Source organism: Neopsephotus bourkii, unplaced genomic scaffold, assembly GCF_033783945.1.
Source record: "Neopsephotus bourkii isolate Nb327-2 ecotype Australia unplaced genomic scaffold, CSIRO-AGI_Nbou_v1 NB_1622, whole genome shotgun sequence".
In the NCBI taxonomy this organism is placed as follows: Eukaryota; Metazoa; Chordata; class Aves; order Psittaciformes; family Psittacidae; genus Neopsephotus; species Neopsephotus bourkii.
In genome coordinates this window covers 305,433-325,188 of record NW_026902097.1, presented here as the reverse complement: position 1 = coordinate 325,188, position 19,756 = coordinate 305,433, and the positions used below count along the sequence as shown (strand labels likewise).

The following is a 19,756-nucleotide window of genomic DNA, read 5'->3' as shown; positions in this document are numbered from 1 at the left end:
ATCACTACAGTCCCTAATGAAGAGTCCATCCCCAGCATCCCTATAGGCCCCCTTCAGATACTGGAAGGCTGCTCTGAGGTCTCCACGCAGCCTTCTCTTCTCCACGCTGAACAGCCCCAACTTTCTCAGCCTATCACTGACAAGCTGTCCATCCTGCAGCTTCAATCCACTAAATCAAACCCATAGTGGCTGAAAGCAGACAAGGAAAATTCTAACATAGGAGGGAAGAGGCACCAGCCAACTGCCTGCACTGAAATGCAAATCCTGCTGTCATGGCATTCTCCAGCCCTGTTTCTTCTCCTTCTGCAGTCCCTTTCTACCTTCTCCTTCCTGTCCCATGGCATTCAGCCTCTTGCTTTCCAACCCGAGTTTCCTACTGTTGCTTGACTCATTGTCACTCTTGGGACTGATTTCTCATCTCATTTGTTTCTTTGTCATTTTCCACACTCTCCTTGGGGTGTATTTCATTTCGCCTCTGTTCTTTGGTTACCTCCATGTGTCCTTTCAACCGTTCTCCTTAAAGTCCTTCTCTTTTCATCACCAGTCTGTACTGCCTTTATGACTTTAATGGCAGAGTTAATGAAAGCCTCCTTACAGACACAGGCCCTCAGAAAGCTCCAGTTATCCAAACCTATGCTGTAAGAGTTGGCTCCATCTGGTTTTATCACTATCTTTCCCTGCCTGAGTTTTGTGTGTTAAAGAGAATTCTTAAGCAGAGAAGAAAAACATCCCAAAATCACTCTGACTTTGTTATCAGCCATTAGCTTTGCAAATCATATCAGCAAGTAAAATCCCCAAAGCTCTGCCATGTCACTGGAGCAAACTGAAATCCTATCCTGCAGCCAAACAAGTGAGTCCAAGTGGCTTGTCCTCAGCAGGGAGGGTTGGAACCAGCCCAGCCTGAGACCAAACCTGAGCCAGTGCAATGCCAGCACCCCTTCTTAGCATCCCTCTATGGTCCAGGGGGCCTTAGTAGGGAGAGCTCATCGTGCCCCTAGCCAGCACTTGGGCAGAGCCCCATGCTTCACTTTAGCAATCCTTTCCCCCTTTCTATCTCTCCTGGCCACCATCCACAAGTCATGCCTCGAAATCACAGCCCCCTGGTCCCATCCCTGCTGCCACAGCGCTGTGCCCTGACCTTTCCTTTCTGGGAACAGCACGCACCCCTCTCCTCCCATCACTTGACTGCCCTGCAGTGCCAACGGAGGGGCAGCCGGCACCCTGCCCCTCTCCCTGCCTCCTCCTGCTTGGTGGCAGCCATGGTGTCATCACCTCCCGTGCCAGGGAGAGGTGTCCACAACCGTCCCGTACAGTCTGCTAGCAAATGTCAGCTGCACCCCCTGAAGGAGGGGCTGGGGCCGCGGGGGGAGCAGGCTGTACCTCACTCTGCGGGTGGGCAAGGGGGATGAACAAGGCTGGGTGACTCCCCTGGAGCAGTTTCCACGCTATAAATAGGTACCCTGAGGATCCCCTTTTAAGAAGGGTGTTTCTCTGCAGCAGGGAGCCCCAGAGGGATGGGGAAGCACACAGCCGGATCTTCAATAAGATGAACAAATCGTGCTATGCAGTTGGTGAGGAATGGCCTTCTTGTTCTGAGTCACAAGGATCTTTCTGTGGCTCTGCTCTCACTTTTTCATCCCATGGGTATTCCCCCTACAGCCTCCCTGTTGCCTCAGCTGCTGTGCTGAAGTGATACGAATCACCTCCAGTATGTGTGGATTGCCAACTCCGGACCAGTGCCTTCCTCACTACCCTATCCTGTAACGCTATATACTTGCACTCTTTACAGTTGCATCCCAGCTGGATACAGCAGGATCTCTGGGTTTGGGTGGGACTTGCCTTCATTGCCTCTCCATAGCCACTGCCACCACCACTGATGTTGCTCAGGGCTCCATCTCCTATGGCAGGGAGTGTGATAACAATTGTGCAAAACCCTAGCAAGCTCACAAATTACTCCACTGTCACGAAGCTGAAAAGCAGAGGACAACGTGTGCTTGCCAGGAGAAGACATGGGAAGGGTATCTCTGAGCTACAGCACTTCAAAGGGCTGGTGAAAGGTGGAGCAGCACCTACCCCTCCAGCCCAACCATGCAAGCATCTCTCTTTCCCTCCCACCTTCCACACCAAAGATCTCTGTGACAGCTACAGACTGGTTTTCAAGATCATGCAGAGTGCTGACTGACTCCCCATCACAACCAATTTCACACATCATCTTCCAGCTTACACCACTGTCCATGGCGCTGCAGTCCAGCTCAGTAAAAGCACAGGAATGGGAAGACACACATCCCAATGGAAAAATCTGTGACTGATGGCTTAATCACACAGGTCTTCCTTTCACATAGAGCAAGCAGAGCGGAAAGAGGTCCTGCTTGAACCAGGCTAACTTAAACAGAGCCTCACAAGGCATGGTGCAGGGGCAGGAAAGGCACTGCGGGGCCCAGCAAATCCCCCTGGAAGACCATCCTGAAACCCAGCCTAGAAAGTCAACGTCTCTCCATATCAAATTGCTGGGCTGATGCAAAGGTGCTTCTTATCCAAGCATAAGAGAACCGTTTGTTTCGTCTTCTTTAGCTACAAAGCCATTTGTACAGCCCTTCCCACTCACTCAGCAGCTCTGCACTCCAGCGTTTGACCTTAACTTGTCTCTATAAAGAAGGTCCCATGCTCAGCCAGACTCACGTCAAGGCAGAGTATCACAGCAATATCCAGGTTATGGTGAGGTTTCACACAAGACCTACAGTCCAGGCTGATGCGGATTTATCTCAGCATCGTTCCCTTGTGAGAGGCTGCCCACTGTGCTGACACACTCCCTCTCTGAAACCAACAGCAATGTCTTCCTATTTTCATGAGACCTCAGCTGGAAGAGAGGGGTGGCAGCCTGTACCTGATCCCACCCATTCCCAAGCAGGACACACCAGGTGAGGTGAATGGACAGTAATGAAACACCCGACTTTGAGAACAGATTCCCCAGTGAACAGGTACCAGAGCATCTCCTCCACTCCTACTCCCCTGTGTGCGCATAGATACATCAGGTTTTCCAATGCCCCTGCCACATGCAGACACTTCCTTTCTCTACCTTCCTTTCTCTACCAGCCTATCTCCCCACTGAGCCCTTTGTTCCCAATGACAGGCATCGAGGGCTTCTGCTCCAGTTTTCCTCAGAAAAAACTGCCCCACATTTCCAGACACTAGTCCAACACAATAGGATGGGAATTTCAAGCTTTGGAGCAGGGACCCCACAACCCTATGGATATTTTACACTGTTTTTGAAGGCTTCTTCAATGTTGCCTAACCAAACTGTAGCCCACAGGACCTCCATCCAACAGTCACTAAGGAATGTAATGTCCTGACGCATCCACTGCGGTAAGCACCATTTGACCTGATGCCAGTGAGCTCGGGAGGCAGGAAGAGCAGCATGGCTTTGGGGGTGATACGAAATACTTTCAGCAGTGTGGCTCTTGCTTGGGCTGGTGGCTGAAGAATCTCAAGATGAGGGCAGCCCCATCCAGGGATGAACAAGCATTTCCTTCAGCTGGGGAGGAAAAAGATTAAGGGACCATTTTTCACACTCACATACACTTAAGAGGAAACAATATTTACATGAGGGAGCAAGGACTTGGCAGGGGCTCCCCAGAGGCCGTTTGCTGTTTATGCATTTCTCAGGACTGGGCTGGGGCTGTGGAGCTCAGTGGTGGAGCCAGAACCCTCCCGAGCTGCTGAGGAGGTGGTGAGAGTGGGGAGCTGTGCTCAGACTGTCTCTACAGCTGGCGGTCAGGTATCTTCTTGCCACTGCTCCGGTGCCTACGCCTGCAGTGAAGTCGTTTGTGAGACCGCAGATAGCTCTGGCAGCGGCCACTGCTGTTTCCTAATGCCTTTCCTTTGCATGACTGGAGGACCAGAGCCAGGAGAGGGTGCTGGGAGCATCAGAGCCACAAATGTGCTGGGAAGCAGGGACTGGGCTCTAAGCATCTTTGAGAACCAAGCACCTTTCCAAGGTGGGATGTGAAATGTTCTCCAGTCCTGTTTTAAAACAGGGATAGGGGATCTGGATGGCAGCTGAGGGTCCCCACAAAGTTGCTGAAGGTCTGATGTATTCCTTCATCAGGACCGCTTCAGTCAGCCATGGCTTGTGTTTCTAGCTGGGGCTCTCTATCCCTTGAAAGCACAAAGTTACAAACCTATAAATTACTGTAATTTGGGCATCTGCTGTGTTTTGGAAGTGCCTGGGGTAATCCCTCCCTGTCCAAGCTGCACAGGGACTCCCTGCTGCTGCTTCTGGAAAGGAGAAGCTTCGAAACATGCCGGGCACACACTGGCCTCTGCTGCCAAGACTTTCATCATGGTCTTAAGTGGCATAAAGAATGCAAAATACTTGTCATTGCAACACGCTGGGCTGGGATCCTACTTTACATTAACCATGCTCTTTCTTCAGCCCCACCTGGAGCAGTAAGAGATGCTCCAGGACAACCAGGCTGGGCAACAGGTAACAGAGAACTAGGCAAGAGACTAGGATACTTTTCCGAAGACACCCCCCAGAAGCTTTTATAATCCTAACTAGGACATAAAGCAACCTGGGACAGACAGCAGTGACCTACCCCATTGTGCTCCTGCTATACCCCTGTTCCTGCAGGGCAGTTCATGCCTGCTTTCAGCCCAAGCTCCAAACCAGCAGCTGGAGAAGCTACAGCACAGGGTGCAGGAGTCCTGCAGTGTGGGGCTCATTCTGAGCAAGGTAAGACCTTGCTTCGAAAGCTGAGAGGGAGCAGAGTCATCATTCACTCCTTTCTGTTGCAATGCCAGTGCTGTGGCTTGCTTCTTGAACAGTACAGAGCACTGACAGCACCGGGCTTTGCAGACCAGCCCTGCACCCATTGTGCAGTGTTTCATGTTTCCCATCCCAACAATCTCTGTACCAGACATCTGTGTTTCCTCCCAGTCCCAGGGAACACTGGCACCGGAGACCAGCAACAGAGGATTAAAGCCCACAGTTGTACTGGTCCATGCTTCTGTGCAGCCCTGCTCTGGAGCAGCAGTGCAGGAGCAATCCAAGTCTGCCACTGTTTGAAGTCCAAACAAGCATAAAAGCAGGTGGATGTTTAAAAACCACTTTGTCTACAAACCCTGGCATAAGTGGTGAAAACCAAGAGAAGCCGTTTTACAGCGAGGTGCTGAGCATCCACATCCTGATCATCACTTCCAGGGCTCAGATCACTGGATAAATGAAGGGAATCCTCATCCACTGTGTGTGCCTCCGCACCAGCACTGTTCAGGTGATGACTTTCTTTAATGATCCCTGAAGGATTCACTGGAAGAATCTTTGACAGTATGGTGGAAATACAGCCAGCAAACAGCTTTCAGCAAGGACACCTGACTGCAAACATACCATAAATACTCTTTATTTAACCCAATGGCAGTCAATAGGGCCTGCAATAAACACTCGAACTTTTGAACTTAGGGATATTCATCTGTGCATCTATCTAGCACAACAAAACATCTTCAAATTTCCCTGTTTATACACAGATCTGTATGGTGCTGTATACAGATAATGGAGATATAGATACATACAATACCTAAATATATAGGCACTTGTGCAGAAATGACCTTACCAAGGACAGTAAACAAGTAAGTATTTCCCAGCCCACTCTCACTGGAGCTGGCAATATTGCACTGGAATTCTGTTGTATGCTCCTGCCATTGGGAGGGTAAGAAAACAGGAGAAAAAGTGAAATTGAATGGGTGGAGAAGCATCAAATGTGCTTTTTTCATTACAAAGATTGTAAGGGCTCAATACCACCTCAAATACTGTTTGATTCAGCACTCACACACACAGCAATTCCAGCACATACACACTGCCAAATCCAGGGGAATGAGCATTGTGTCCTGCTCTTACAGCACTTATCAGGAGAGATAACCTCCTTCCCAGATCTGTGTGAACTCCAGCTTCCAGCGTGCGCTGCTCTCTCTAGACCCAGGCTGTGTCACTAAAGCCCTGGGGAAGCATCTGTGCACCCGGCCAAGCTGGATGTACTTTGTTCTGTGTCAGGCAAAGACAAACCTCGGTCCTTTGGCCAAGGGTGCAAAAGAGAGCACTTGTACCACAGGTATGTACCACATACCACCAGTGGCAGCTTGAGGAACAGCCATAGTGCATTCCCCAGGAGGCAGTGATGGGTGAAATACTGGTGCAGTACCCTGCAGTGGGACAAGCAGCACCAACAGGTTCCCATGAGCGCCCCACGCAGCTGATCACCCCACAGGAACGTGTTTGATACAAGGGTGCAGCTGCCCCAGCTGCCAAATGACGGTGTCCTCACAACCCGGGATGTGTGTTCATTGCAAAATGTTCTCTGTGCCCCTAGGTAGAAAGGTTATGGCTGATGCCTGCTTTCAAAACAGCTCCAATAAAGAATGACAAGGGGAAGAAGTGTTCAGGTAGCTGGGTTGAAGTCTCAGAAAGAGACAAGCTTTCACATCAAGAGACTTTGTGGCACAGGGAGGAGATGGGAAAGAGTGGCTGCGGTTCTACTTGTGGGCCTGAGAAGCCAAGCACAAGTGTAAAAACAGCAATGAAAGGAACCTTAATCCTTGCAAACCACTCATCTTGGGGGGCCTGGGGTCACAGCACCTCTCTGCTGAGAATAACACCCAAGGCCACAGGGGCTTTTTGAAACTGCCCTTGCTCATCTGAACCTCAAGAACCACTCTGGGTACCACACACATTGCAAACCCCAAGTGCAAGCACCGATACTGCTCTTAGATGATATCGAAAGCTGCAGATCAGCCAGGGTATGAGGTGCTCTACCAGGGCTGGATGCTTTCACAGAGGCAGCTGGGGAGGGGGAAGACTGGGGTGATGCTGGTGAGAGGAGCAGCAGGCACCTTCCCTGCTCCCCCTTCCATCCCAGGGACACAGCCAGGCACTGCCATGGTCACCCAGGAAACCTTTCCTTCCCTGCTGCTTTTGGAAGGGTGGCACTTGCTATCTACTGAACAGAAAGCAGAGCAGGGAACGTGCGAGCCCGGCCATCCTCCTCCCTCCTGCCAGAGGAATGAACGTGCTCATAAACCCATCTCCTTGGGAAACGGATTCATCATACCAGTGAAAACAAACCCTCGGAGGCAGAGGACAGGCAAAGGGAGGGGACAAAACCCTTCCCTTGGCCAGTGCTGGTGTTTGATACTCCTGGCAGCTGGAACCCTGCAATTAAAGGCACAGGAGCAGCCGTCCCCATGTGCTGAAAGATGAGCATCAGGGAAGAAGACTGGCTTTGATGAACAGAGACATGGTGGCTGGAACTGAGGGAGAAAAGGAGAGTTTAGGATCTTTGGAACAAGGGGCAGGCAACTCAGGAGAACTGCAAGGATGTCATGAGGTTTTGAAGAGGGAAAATCAGAAGGGCCAAAGCCCAGTAAGAACTTCATCTAGATGCTTAATGTTTTCTTTGCCTCAGTCTTCAATAGCAAGAACAGTTGTTCTTGGGATACCCAGCCCCTAAGCTGTAAGGCAGGGACAAGGAGCAGAAAGAAGTCCCCATAACCCAAGGGGAAATAATCAGTGGCCAGCTGCTACACCAGACAAACACACAAGTCTCTGGGGCTGGATGGGATTCACCCAAGGGGACTGAGGGACTCATCGAGCCACTTTCCATCATTCATCATCAGTCCTGGCTAACTGGGGAGGTTCCAGCTGACTGAGCTGACTGGCAATTAGCAAATGTAATGCCCATCTACAAGAAGGGCTGGAAGAAGGATCCAGGGAACTGCAAGCTTGTCAGTCTCAGAGGGTCAAGGCCATTGGTATGAGGTTCAACAAGGCTCAGTGCCATGTCCTGCCTTTGGGTCATAGCAACCCCATGCAACGTTACGGATTTGGGGAAGAGTGGCTGGAAGGCTGCCTGTTGGAAAAGGACCTGGGAATGCTGGTTGACACCTGGGTGAATATGAGCAGCTTGTGCCAAGCTGGCCAAGAAGACCAACAGCATCCTGGCCTATATCAGCAATAAGGTGGCCAGCAGGGCTAAGGAAGTGGCTATCCCCCTGTGCTTGGCACTGGTGAGGCTACATCTCAAAATCTGTGTTCAGTTTTGGGCCCATGACTACAGGTAAGACACTGAGGTGCTGGAGTGGGTCCAGAGAAGGGCAACAAAGCTGCGGAAGGGTCTGGAGCACAAGTCTGATGAGGAACAGCTGAGGGACTTGGGGGGGAGAGGGTATTAGCCTGGAGAAAAGGAGGCTCAGGGGGGACCTCATTGCTCTCTACAACTACCTGAAAGGAGGCTGTAGCAAACTGGGAGTCTGTCTCTCCTCCCAAGTAACAAGTGATAGAACAAGAGGAAATGAACTCAAGATGTGCCAGAGAGGGTTTAGATTTGATATTAGGAAAAATTTCTTCACCAAGAGAGCTGTCAAACACTGGAATGGGCTGCCCAGGGAAGTGGTGCAGTCACCAGCCCTGCAGGTATTTAAAAGTCATGTAGATGAGGCACTTGGAGGCATGATTTAGTGATGGACTTAACAGCATTGGGTTAGCAGTTGGACTTGACGATCTTAAAGGTCTTTTCCAACCTAAATGATTCTAAGAGTACATACCACAAGGGCACGAGATGCTGGGAGACAGATTGCAGCCTGATATTTACTCCTGGACAGTGCTGTCAATACCCTCCCCTCTACGGCAAAAACACATCCCTTATAGTAAGTAAATACATAAATAAGCCCTTTGAAAAGCTCAGTGGCTGTGACGTGGGAGAGCTGAAGAGCACGCTGTGTGCCTGCTCACATATCTGCTCCCTTTCAAGAGAAGCCAGGCTCTTTTCCTGCACTACTAAACCCTGGCCTATTTTTGAGCACTTGGGTACATTTGGTAACTTAAGTCTCTTCCATCCCTCTCCACTGTACCCGCTGTACCCCCTGCCTCAGCAGTGTCCCCTGTCAGCAGGGTCTCCCCCTCACCTGAACCACAGGGGAGGCCACAGGCATGGACCTGGCTTCACCGGTGAGGCTGGGGCAGGCAGACCCCAACACCCCCCGGCAGTGGGATATGCAGTGATGTGCAGTGCTGCACATGATGAATTGCTGAGCAGTTTGGGATATGAGGTGCTTTGGGAATGGCCAGTCCTGAAGATGTGCTGAAGTTGTGCTCCCGGGGGGGGTTTGCCTCCAGACCCTGCTCCCTCTGCCAGCTCCACTTGCACTCCCGCACCTCCCCAATGCCAGAGCAAGAGGCAGGTTATATTTCAAGGCCTGGCTTCCCAGAAAGCAGAAGCTCCCCAGGAATGCTCCCAGGAAGAGGAGGACCAACATAACTCAGCAGCTCTCGGTACTCTGCCTGTTTGGAGGACAAAGCAAAGGCAGCCCCTGATGTGAAAGCTACAGCTGCCTGAATCACAAGCAGGACACGGTGAGGTCAGTATTTTGTAACAACACAAATGCTGCATTTGTGACGCTCCTCTTGACTTTAAAAACAATAACAATCTGTTTGGCCAAAGTGGCTAAAAGCAGGGTATGTACCGCAGAGCTCCAGTTACTTGTACACATTGACACCAGACTGGATCATAACCCATGCTCCGTTCACCTTTGTGGCAGTGGTGTAAGGTACAAACCAGCAGCAGGGCAGGTAGCCAGCTCAGTTTGCCATAAGAATTTGGCATTTGGTCACAATGATTCTCCTCAAATTAAGTCACTGCTGTGTGTTTTATCAGATACATTTAACCTGAGCCAACCATCTGCTCAGGTAAAATCCTAAATATGCTAAATCAATTCAAGCAGCTGTTGTCCTGACTTCAGTGCTCCATTTTTTTTTGATGCCTATAAAACTATCCTTTTACTATCAAATGTGTAAACAGGCCAAAGGATTCCTTACACAGCTTTTCTTTTTCAACCATGGAATAGGAAAGGTTTGTCAAGTTCAGCTTTTTCCCTCAATATTACCCCCTTTCCATTCCCTCTGCACCCAGAACCATGCAGCTCTTATTTCGTTTTACTAATACTGCCATAGAGGAAAGAAATCAGCTCTTCAATACTCAGAATTCATTGCAAGCCCAAGGTTTCCTAACAGCGCAGCTGAGCATGGCACTACCGAGGTCAGCTGCCCAGTGCCAACAGCCCAGTGTCTCCTGTCCCTGCCACATCCATGTACTCTGGATGCTGCAGAGGTTCTGCAATTAAGACACTTGCTCATCTCTCAGCTTTGGCTATGTACAGCCACAACATCTGAAGCAGGAACACAGCCAGCCAAGCAAATAGAGCAATTATTTGGACAAGTCCTGGTCCAAAACATATGCTGCTGAAATGCAAATAATTAGTAACAGTAAAAACACAGACAGCAACTGAAATGTGGACACTGGATTTCTTTGTGCCGCAGTCTATCAGGAGAGTTTGGCTGCTGAACCTGCTGGAGGCTGGTGTGACCCCTCAGTCATGAGCTGTCACTGTGGGACACCCATTCCCTCTGTGCCCTTGCTACCTGCCTCTGGGTGCTGCAAAACACAGCAAGTGACTGACAGCAAGTGGTGAGGTTAAAAACGGAGGAGATATCGATCACTACAATCAAGAGGTGAATTTTTACTTCCCCCTGAACACTACATGACTCATGGCCCTTTCTAAGCTAAAGTGCATCTCAGTGTACCTCCAGCACAGCACACACAGCATTCCAGTCCTTGTGCAGTAGGAAGCAAACAGCACCTGACTGCAGGTCTGGTCCTGTGCTGCGTCCCCCATGCTCCAACAGCCTGTTAATGTTTATCTGAGGAGCACATGTTCTTGCTGACCTGGGGCCTCGCACACCACACCATGGCATCACACCCTCCTCTGCCCTGCGGCTCACACTCAGAGGACTTCGGGCACTGCCAACAACCCCACCAAGGCAGAAGATGAGGGCATCAGAAGCAGCAAGAGGCAGGAAGGAAGGGCTCTCAGGCACAGTCCCTGCTCTAGTGCTGAGCTGGAAAGGAAAGCAGGGCTGAGCCAGCACCCATCACAGGGCTAGAGGAGGAGAGGGCTCTTACGGCTGTTCCTCCGTCACAGCACTCTTTCCAGACACGATCAGGACCTCTTTGGGATAAAAAAGGAAGGGAGCACAAGCAGTTTCCAGAGCCCAGCCACACAAAAGCCAGGTGGGGTTTTACTATGAGGAGTGTGGGAGCCCGAGGAGTTTGTCACTGCCCTGCACCTTGCAGCAGCCGCAGCAGAGACCAGCAGCAACACCCCCCACACACATTGCCATTCCGGGGGGGCTCCCCTCCAGCCCTCCCTGGGGCGGCCCCTTTCAGCATCACCGCTTGGGGCAAGCCCTTCTCAGAACAGCCGGGAGAGCCTGGGCCACGCGGTGGCAACTGCAAAGAGGTGTCGGCAGCCAGAATCCCTTCTCCATTCCTCCCCCCTCAGCTTCTGGTCTCCTCAGGACTGTGCCTGCTGCTTCCTTGCAGCGCTGCCCCAAAACCCCTCTGCCGCCTGCAGCGAGGGGACCCCTCTGGGGACTCGGCTCACCCCACCGCATTTACAAAGCCAGCTCTTCCCCGAGGACTCGGAGACCCCCAGACATCGCATACCGACTACAGCACGGCCCCAGCAGCAACGCAAGAACGGACACCCCACCCCCCCCAAGCCCCCCGCAGAGCAAGTGCGTGGGAATGCGGGAGGAAAGGGGGACGTGGAGGGGATGCTCATACAAGCGGTGCCTGAGCATCCATCCCTCTGCGGGACACCACGGCCCTGTATATCCCGTGAGCACCGTTTCTCCCCACCGCTCCCGGGTGTTTCTGAGAAGACCCCGCACTAGCACACTCTCTCGGCCCTCGGGTCCAGCCTTTCACATGGCAGCCTTGGCTGCAGGGAAGGGGGAAGCTCCATTCCCTTCGCTCCGATCGCTGCTTCCCTCCAGCCAGGGACTCCGAGAGGACAACCCCATGGCAGCAGCGCCACTGCCGTGCAGGGTCACTGTCCCCGCCGCCACTGCCGTACCCTCCGGTGCCGCTCGGCACCTGCCCGCCCGTGTCTCCCTGCTGACAGCCCTGGGCGCCCGCCGCCAGCCCGGGAGCAAACAGCAAAGCCTGCGCAGGGGGAACCTTCCTCAAACCGACCGACCCCCGGCCGGAGCTGCGCTGCCAGCCTCGGAAAACAAACGCTCCTCCCGTCCCACCTCCTCCCTTCCCACCTCATCGGGCTCGCTGTCATTGGAGACTTGTACTTAAACAAACCGGGCAGTTTAAAAGCTTTGGTTGGAGCCTCAACGAAAGAATGGTTTGTTAGCAGCATTTCACCCGACCTCCTTCCCAGCGTCACATTCCTGAGTCCCACAGTCACACTACCACATTCTGGGAAAACGGTCCATTTATTTCTATTATTATTATTTCAGCTGAAAGTTCTACAGCACTTGGCAAGGAAAGCATTCCCTCTTTCTGGGTGTTGTTTAAACTGCCCCACCGACTGCAACTGCAGTGGATCGGACACAGCCCCACCGAGTCCCACAGCATCCCTTCTCGGGGGGGGGGGGGATGTCACCGAGTGCTATCTCCGCGCTGCCCCTGGGCCGAACACCGGCACCACCGCCCGAGGCTGCCCTTCTGCCCGGGGAGGCGTTCCTGGGTTATAGCAGGGAACCGGGAAGGCTCCGGCAGGGGACCCGACTCCGCTGCCTCCGAGCGGGGCGTGCAGCCGGGCCCTGCGCCCGCCACCGGCCCCTACACTAAGGTCAAGTTCAAGACCGGCCACTGCCAGGAAGTTCGTCCGGGGACGAGCTTTCTGCACAGCCTCAGCTACCGGCACCTCCATGCTCCCCCCCCCCCCCCCGCCCCAGCCTCCATCCGCTCCGCACGGTACCTTTGCAGTGCAAATACTCCTCGGGGTGCGGGAAGGAGCCCTCCTCGCACAGCAGCTCGCAGGCTCTATCCGATGTCAAGGGGTAGCCGTTGTCCTCCTCGTTGTAGTCGCTCTTGCCGTTGCTGTTGGAGTAGCCGTTGGCATACATCTTCAGGGCGGACCTGCGGAGGCACAGGAGCTCCTGGAAGGCATACCTGAAGTCCGGGCTCCGGCAGTAGATCAGCGGGTTGAAGGCAGAGTTGACATAACCCAACCAGTTCAAGAGGATATACACGTACTTGGGTATGATATCGTCCTGGATGACGTGCACGATGTTGACGATGAAGAAGGGCAGCCAGCACAGAGTGAAGGTGCCCATGATGATGCCCAGGGTCTTCAGAGCCTTGTGCTCCTTTAAGAAAAACTTGGAGGAACGGCGGTGCCCAGCTCCCCCTTTCTGCTCCTGCTCCTTGTTCTGGGTGTGAAACCTTCCCTCGCTCCTGTCTATCTTCTGCAACTGCTTCTTGGCCACCTGGAAGACTCTGGCGTACACGAATACCATGACCACGAGCGGCAGGTAGAAGGAGATGATGGAGGAGGCAATGGCATAGGCTTGGTTGGTGAAGAAGTCACAACACGTGTCCTTCTCGTAGCACAGGATGGCCTCGTCACGGTCTGCCCGGTACCAATGCATTTGGATGGGCAAGAAGGAGGTGAGGGCAGAGACCACCCACACCACAAGGATGACCACACGTGCCTTGCTCTTGGTCAGCAGGCTCTGATACTTGAAAGGGGAGGTGATAGCAAAGTACCGGTCCACGGCAATGACACAGAGAGTCTCAATGCTGGCTGTGACACAGAGAACGTCCAAGGAGGTCCAGAACTCACACCAGAAGTTCCCAAACTTCCACATCTCCATGATGATGTGGCAGGCGCCGAAGGGCACCACGGCCAGCCCCATCACCAGGTCGGCGCAAGCCAGCGAGGTGATGAAGTAGTTGGTGACAGTCTGCAAGCGCTGGAACCGGGCGATGGCGGTGATCACCAGCACGTTCCCGAAGACGATGGCCAGCACGATCACCGACATGAGGATCCCCATGCCCACCATCCACACGTCCCGCGACAGCGTGGGGTCGGCGGCGCTCTGGTTCGCGCTCACGTTGCCGCCGGGCAGCTCGGTGCCTGCCACCCCCATGGCCCCGCAGCGAACCCCTCAGGCAGGCGGCGGGGGCTCGCCTTTGCCCTAGAGCTGCTCCGCGGCAGCGCCGCGCTGGACGCCGCGCATAGGGGACGGCAGGTGCGGGGCGGGCTGGGCACGGGGGTGCTGCCGCCGAGCGTGCCTGGGACCGCTCCGCTCCCCCACTGTTCGTGCGCGTCCCGTCCCGTCGCGGCGGCGGCAGCGCGCCCGCCCGCCCGCCGGACTCCCCCAGCCCGTTAGGCGCCGCAGAGCTTATAGCGACACCCGCCGTGACATCACCGCCACACAGCCAATGGCGGCCCGCGCCGCGCCCCGCGCGCACCTCGCACCCCCCTCTCCGTAGCCCTCTGCACCCCGCCCCACGCGTGTCCCCCAGCGCCGGGGTGTCCCCGTGTCTCGCAGTCCCGCACCCCGTGTGCTCCCTGCCCCGCACCCGGCACTAAGGAGATCCTCAGGACCCAGGTGCTGACCTTTCCAGAGAGCCCCATCCTCACCAGTGACACTGATGCCAGAGAGGAACCCTTCGTTAGGGACTGTAGTGATAGGACAAGGGGTAATGGATTCAAACTTAAACAGGGTAGATTTAGATGAGCTCTTGGGCAGAAGTTCTTCCCTGTAAGGGTGCTGAGGCGCTGGCACAGGGTGCCCAGAGAAGCTGTGGCTGCCCCATCCCTGGCAGTGCTCAAGGCCAGGCTGGATGGAGCTTGGAGCAGCCTGCTCTGGTGGAAGGTGTCCCTGCCCGTGGCAGGGGGTTGGAACTGGTTCTTTCCAACTCAAACCATTCTATGATTCTATGCCACCTTAGGTGTCTGGCCTTGCCAGTCCCCAGCCCAGCACCATGGCTGTGGTTTACCCCCAGTCCAGCCCATTGGCACACAGGCATCCAGGGAGGTGGGATGCATCCAAGTGCTGGAGATGCAGTCAGCCCCAGAATCCAGAGCTGGTCAAAGGTACAGACACCCTCGGCTGCCCCAGGAGGCAGTCAGGGAGGCTGTGCCACTGCCACGTACCACAGTCCTCCATGCTGCAGCGAGGCATGTGGCTGGCTCTGGACGCTATCAGTCACAAGTATTTCCCTCCAAAGCAAATAAATTTGCTAAATAAGGACTAAGGAATTCTGGAAACTTCCTTTTAGCCTAACAGGAGAGAACGCTGCTGCTGGAGTTTCAGTTCTGCCCATTGCTCTATGCTGACACTGTCCAGCCTAGTGCTGCTCTCTCACATCATGCTGCCTGCAGGCCCCAAGAGCTTGTGGAGGTGACAGCGAAGCCTGAAGGCTGTGGTTCTGAAACTGCCCTGTGTCACAGAAAGGTTGAATAGAAAGAGCTGCTTTTGCCTGGGTTTACCTCCAAACCTCCAGCTGCACCAGGAGTGTCTGGTTGGGTGCTGCACTATGTCCCTCCTCTGGCAGAGGCAGTGGAGCACTCCTGCCTTCACTAGCAATTACAGAGTTGCTGATGTTAATTCTCATTTGAAACACGTCAGCTGCTGGAACCCCATGGGGTTCACACCTCTGCCTTGATTCTCCCCGACAGCAAAGCCACAGCCTTCACCCCACCAGCCCTGTGCTACAGCCCGCTGGGTGTCCGTGTCTCACCCGCCTGTGCCTGGCTATTTATAGAGGAGCTGAGTGTACGGGGAGGAAGCTTTGTGGTTTAAACAGAGGGGCAAACGAGGTGCTGGAATCAGGAAATGAGATGAAAGGCAGCTCAGCGGTAGGAGGTTTCTGTCTAGGCAGGGATCTTCCCTAACCAGTGGCTTCCCCGTGCTCTTTCCACACTCTGCACACTTCAGAGGGTTTAAAAATGAAGAGATGTGAACAAAAGAGCCACGGGGTGGGAAAACGAGATTTGGGCACTCCATGTTGTCCTCAGCTCCCCGTCCCCCCTTCTTTTGTAAGAGCTGATCAGAAGGCTCTAGAAAGTGCTCAGGGTAAGTTTCCGGTAATAACCTGGTGAGTTTGCTGTGAAGTTTCCTGTGGGTTAGACAAACATGTAGGAATACTCCAACACCAAATCAAAGAGCTCAAAAAGCACTAGGTCCATGCCCTAACAGCCATGCAAATGTTTCTCCTTGCATGAAGCACTGTGTCTTGGAAAGAGGAGAGGCAGGACTGAGGGTGGTAGGAAACACCACTCTCTGCTTCACAACAAGTGCTTTATCAAAGACATCTTTATGTCCTGCACATCCCTGGTAGCAGTCCTCCATCCCTCCCAAGAGCCTGCTTCAGTCCTCTGGAAGCCTCTGTGGCCCAGGGTACAGAAATCAGCCAGCCCAGCTTACATCTGAGTGTTTCATCTTTGTTGTACTATATCTAAAGAAGCCTGAGCCTCTGCTTTGGCTAACAGGGTGTGGTGAAGGAAGCAGAAAAAGGCTGATTTTTCTTCCTTGATTCTGCAGCTCTTGCTTGTGTTGGCAACCTTTGTTCACCTCTGTGAGGTGTGCCAGGGTGGGCCCACGGATTGAGCTGATTTCTGCCCTTGGCTAAGCAGTGGTGACCCCCACCAAGTGGGACTGGTGACCACAGGTCAATTTTGAGTAGTTATTGGCTTTCCAGCAGGTTTAAGGCTCCTTATTTAAACAAATACAATACCAAACCTCAGAGGAAGACAAGTTTGCACTTCTTGCACTGCCTAAAAATGCCTTTCTTCTGGGTTCCTTGAGCTTGGAGGATGTCAAAACCAAGCACATCTCATTTGTTTCGTGCTGCACCATTGACTCTGCTGCTTCATCATCACACTAATCTTTTCTCTTTTTATAATTGGATGTGTGCTCCCTCCTTGCTGGGTGACATTTGAAGAACAGCCTGTGGGATCAATGAGAGAGGCAGGGTTGGTAGCAAGAGGTAATCACTTTTATTAGCCCAACTGACATAATTGGGAAAAACAGCCAGGCTTTGGGGCATGCAAGACCTTCCTGAGGGCTGTGACTAGCAGCGATGCTGGCTTTAACCCCGCCTGCTCAGATGCTTGTCACAAGCTGGAAAGCACAAGCACTCTGATGTTAAGCAGCTGGCCAGATCAGGGCCTTGGCAAGCTGGGAGGTGACAGTCTTTGACACAGTGTTTGGCAGGAGAGGAATTTGTAAAATCCTCTTCTTGCGGAGACCCGATAAATATCAGTATTTGGTATGTCACTGCGGGGAGGCTGCAGACAGCACGGGAGCATCCTTCTTCTGTGGCTGTTTGCAGGGGTCAGGGAGCTCTCGGCAGGTTAGCTGTGGCAGCAGCACTGCAGCCTCCTGGCTTTTGATTTCTCTTTCTCTCTTGCTTTATAAGCCATGAGGGGGAGCCACCCATGACTTCCAGCTCTCTGTTAATCTCTCTATGCGTGTTTGGAACAGTGCAATTGGAAGTTAAGGTTTGAGTGATAACATGTGGGTTTCTTTCTTTGTTTGCTTGTTTCTCTCTTGGAGCACGCTGCATGGTCTGGTGGGAGCCCTGGGGCATCTGCTTGCTTTAGGAGCCTGCAGCAGGAGAAGCCCAGGGCTGCCCCTGGCCCCCACCTACAGCAGGGAGGGCAGCAGAAGGGACAGAAGCACTCCTGCTTCTCTTTGATGATAGAGATGCTGCCACCTCCACCCTTGGGCACCCTAACCCATCTCCAGTGCCCCAAAGGACCATTCCCATCCTGTGTTCTGCATGGATATGAGCTGTGGAGGTGCTCTCCTCCACTCTGGAGGGTTGCAGGATGGTGTGAAGTGCCTGAGACAGCACCCATCTAGCACGATCATCCCTAATGCTTCCAAAGGTGCTACCACTGCTAAAGAGTGCCTGTCCCCACATCCTCCCTTGAGAAGGTGCTCTGGAGGTGTGAAGGGAAACTGAAGGGTGAGAATCGTTCTACCATTGGAATCATTGCACCAAGGTGGGCAGGACCCTCTGGTCCTCCCTGTGCATCTCTCAGAGCATCCGCTGAGTATGGGAGATCACAGCTATTAACCTCTGGAGCACTGGCATTTGGAGGGAGACTGTTACTGTTTATTGTTTTTTGACTAGACCAAGGAAAAAGGAAACTGCTGAGTATGAGCAATGACCCCAGTGAAAACTGAAGTGCTTTATATGGAACATGACACTGGCTGGGACAGCTGAACACCAGAGATTCATTGTCTCTGGGCCAAATTCTGAACTGCTCGTGTGTAAATCAATACCGATGGTGAATATAGGTTAAAAAATGACACAACGTGAGGGCAGCAGAGGAAACAGAAGAGAGCATCGGAATAACAGTGAGAGGTAAAAGATTGTTATCAAGACTTCTTTTTCTTCTCATTACTGCTTTTCCCACAATTGAACACTGTTTTCATAAGCACAGCAGATCACTGTCGCTAACCCACACCTCCCTCTTGACTTGTCTCTGGCAATGACCTCTGAGCCCATGCCACCAGTAGCCTTTTCTTGGTCACTGCCCAGCATCTTGCTTCCCCACATGGTGGGAGGCTGCAGAAGGGGAGTTTGCCACAGAAGGGAGGTTTTCTGAGTGCAAAATGCACCCCATCCTCCAGGCATCATCAGCACAGAGGTGGCTTCTGCTTCATTACCTCCAACCAGCAGCTCAGAGGAGACACCGCTCAGGTGCAATGGGCACCTGGGGCCACAGAGCAGATGAGGCTATATAAACATAGCCATAATCTCACAGAAGCCTGGGCTGGAGCCACACTCAATCGCACACACACAGTGTGAGGCAAACAAGCCTGATCCAAACACAAATGCACTGAATTGTGGCTGTACTGAGGTGACTTGCTTCTCACGTCCAGCCCTTGTTCTTTCAAAGTGGTATAAGCATCTCAGATAATGCTCAGCATCACTAGGCACTGATGCAATGGAAACCTTTGTTTCACATAAATAACAGGTATGTATATAGGAAGCACACCAGAGAAGCAACACAGAAAGCACAAGGGCCTCTGCCCTCCTCACTTCTCCACCACCAGTGAGGGTCTACTGTACCCCTAAAGTGAATCCTGGTCCTGGAGATAGAAGTTCCTGCTTGAACTGGGGCCAGAACTTCACCTCTCATTCCTAATTTTAGAAGGCTACTTCATGAGCTTCTAGGAAAAGGAACTGTGTGTGCTGGAATATGTGCCCAGTTCTACTGAGTCCAAGAGGAAATTTGTTTTTTCCTGAGAGCTTTCTTATCAAATCTGCTGCATATCAAACCCAAAATAGCTTGTGTGGCTGCTGATCAGACCAAGCTTTCCCTCGGCTCCAAGGGATGCTTCAGGAGCTACAGGGGGATTTGCTAGCTTGCTGCTGCAAGGTAGCATGGCCATGGTGGGTGCTGTGTGCATGATCTTCATCTTGCTGCAAACCCGAGGGACATTAATTTAGTTTAATTGACTTTTCCACTGAGGGCAAGGCCGTTGGCATGGTCTGGAAGCGGGTACATCAACATGTGCTGGGCCAAACCAGCAGCTGGTGCCTGGGTACCCTGCAGCTGCCTGGCCATTCTGTGGGCATCATTCAAAAGGGATGCAATCCTTGTGGACCCACAATGTCTTCTGAGCCCTTGGGCAAGTGCTTAGCATTTGTATAGGAGGCTCCAGACCTGGAGTGTCAATACACACACAAAGACTATAGTCTTTGGTATTTGGTTCCTAGATCACCCAGCCCTTTTCAGTCATTGTGCCCTTAATTTTCTGTTTTCCTTCAATGAGCCAAAATTAATTAATCCTCATTCCTCCGGGCATCTGAAGAAGACATCCACTGATGTCTGACAGGTCTTCTGGAAGGACTGCACAAGGTATTGCTAAAAAGGTCGTTTTTCTCTG

The 19,756-nt window shown here is 52.7% G+C and overlaps 1 protein-coding gene across 2 annotated transcripts in view; it reads right to left on the bottom strand.

The window, feature by feature from the left end:
- Positions 1-14,147, bottom strand: part of ADRB2 (adrenoceptor beta 2) — a 33,995-nt gene extending 19,848 nt beyond the window's left edge. Inside the window, exons 1-2 of one of the 2 annotated variants that reach the window (XM_061372823.1) lie at positions 12,817-14,147; positions 5,471-6,192 (exon numbers count right to left, since the gene is read on the bottom strand). In XM_061372823.1, coding sequence (XP_061228807.1) covers positions 5,963-6,192; positions 12,817-13,990 — 1,404 coding nt within the window. In that variant the 5' untranslated portion in view covers positions 13,991-14,147 and the 3' untranslated portion in view covers positions 5,471-5,962. Of the gene's footprint in view, positions 1-5,470; positions 6,193-12,816 lie in introns of those variants that run through there. The other variant, XM_061372824.1, reaches the window with a different exon arrangement.
- Between the last annotated feature and the right edge of the window lie 5,609 nt (positions 14,148-19,756).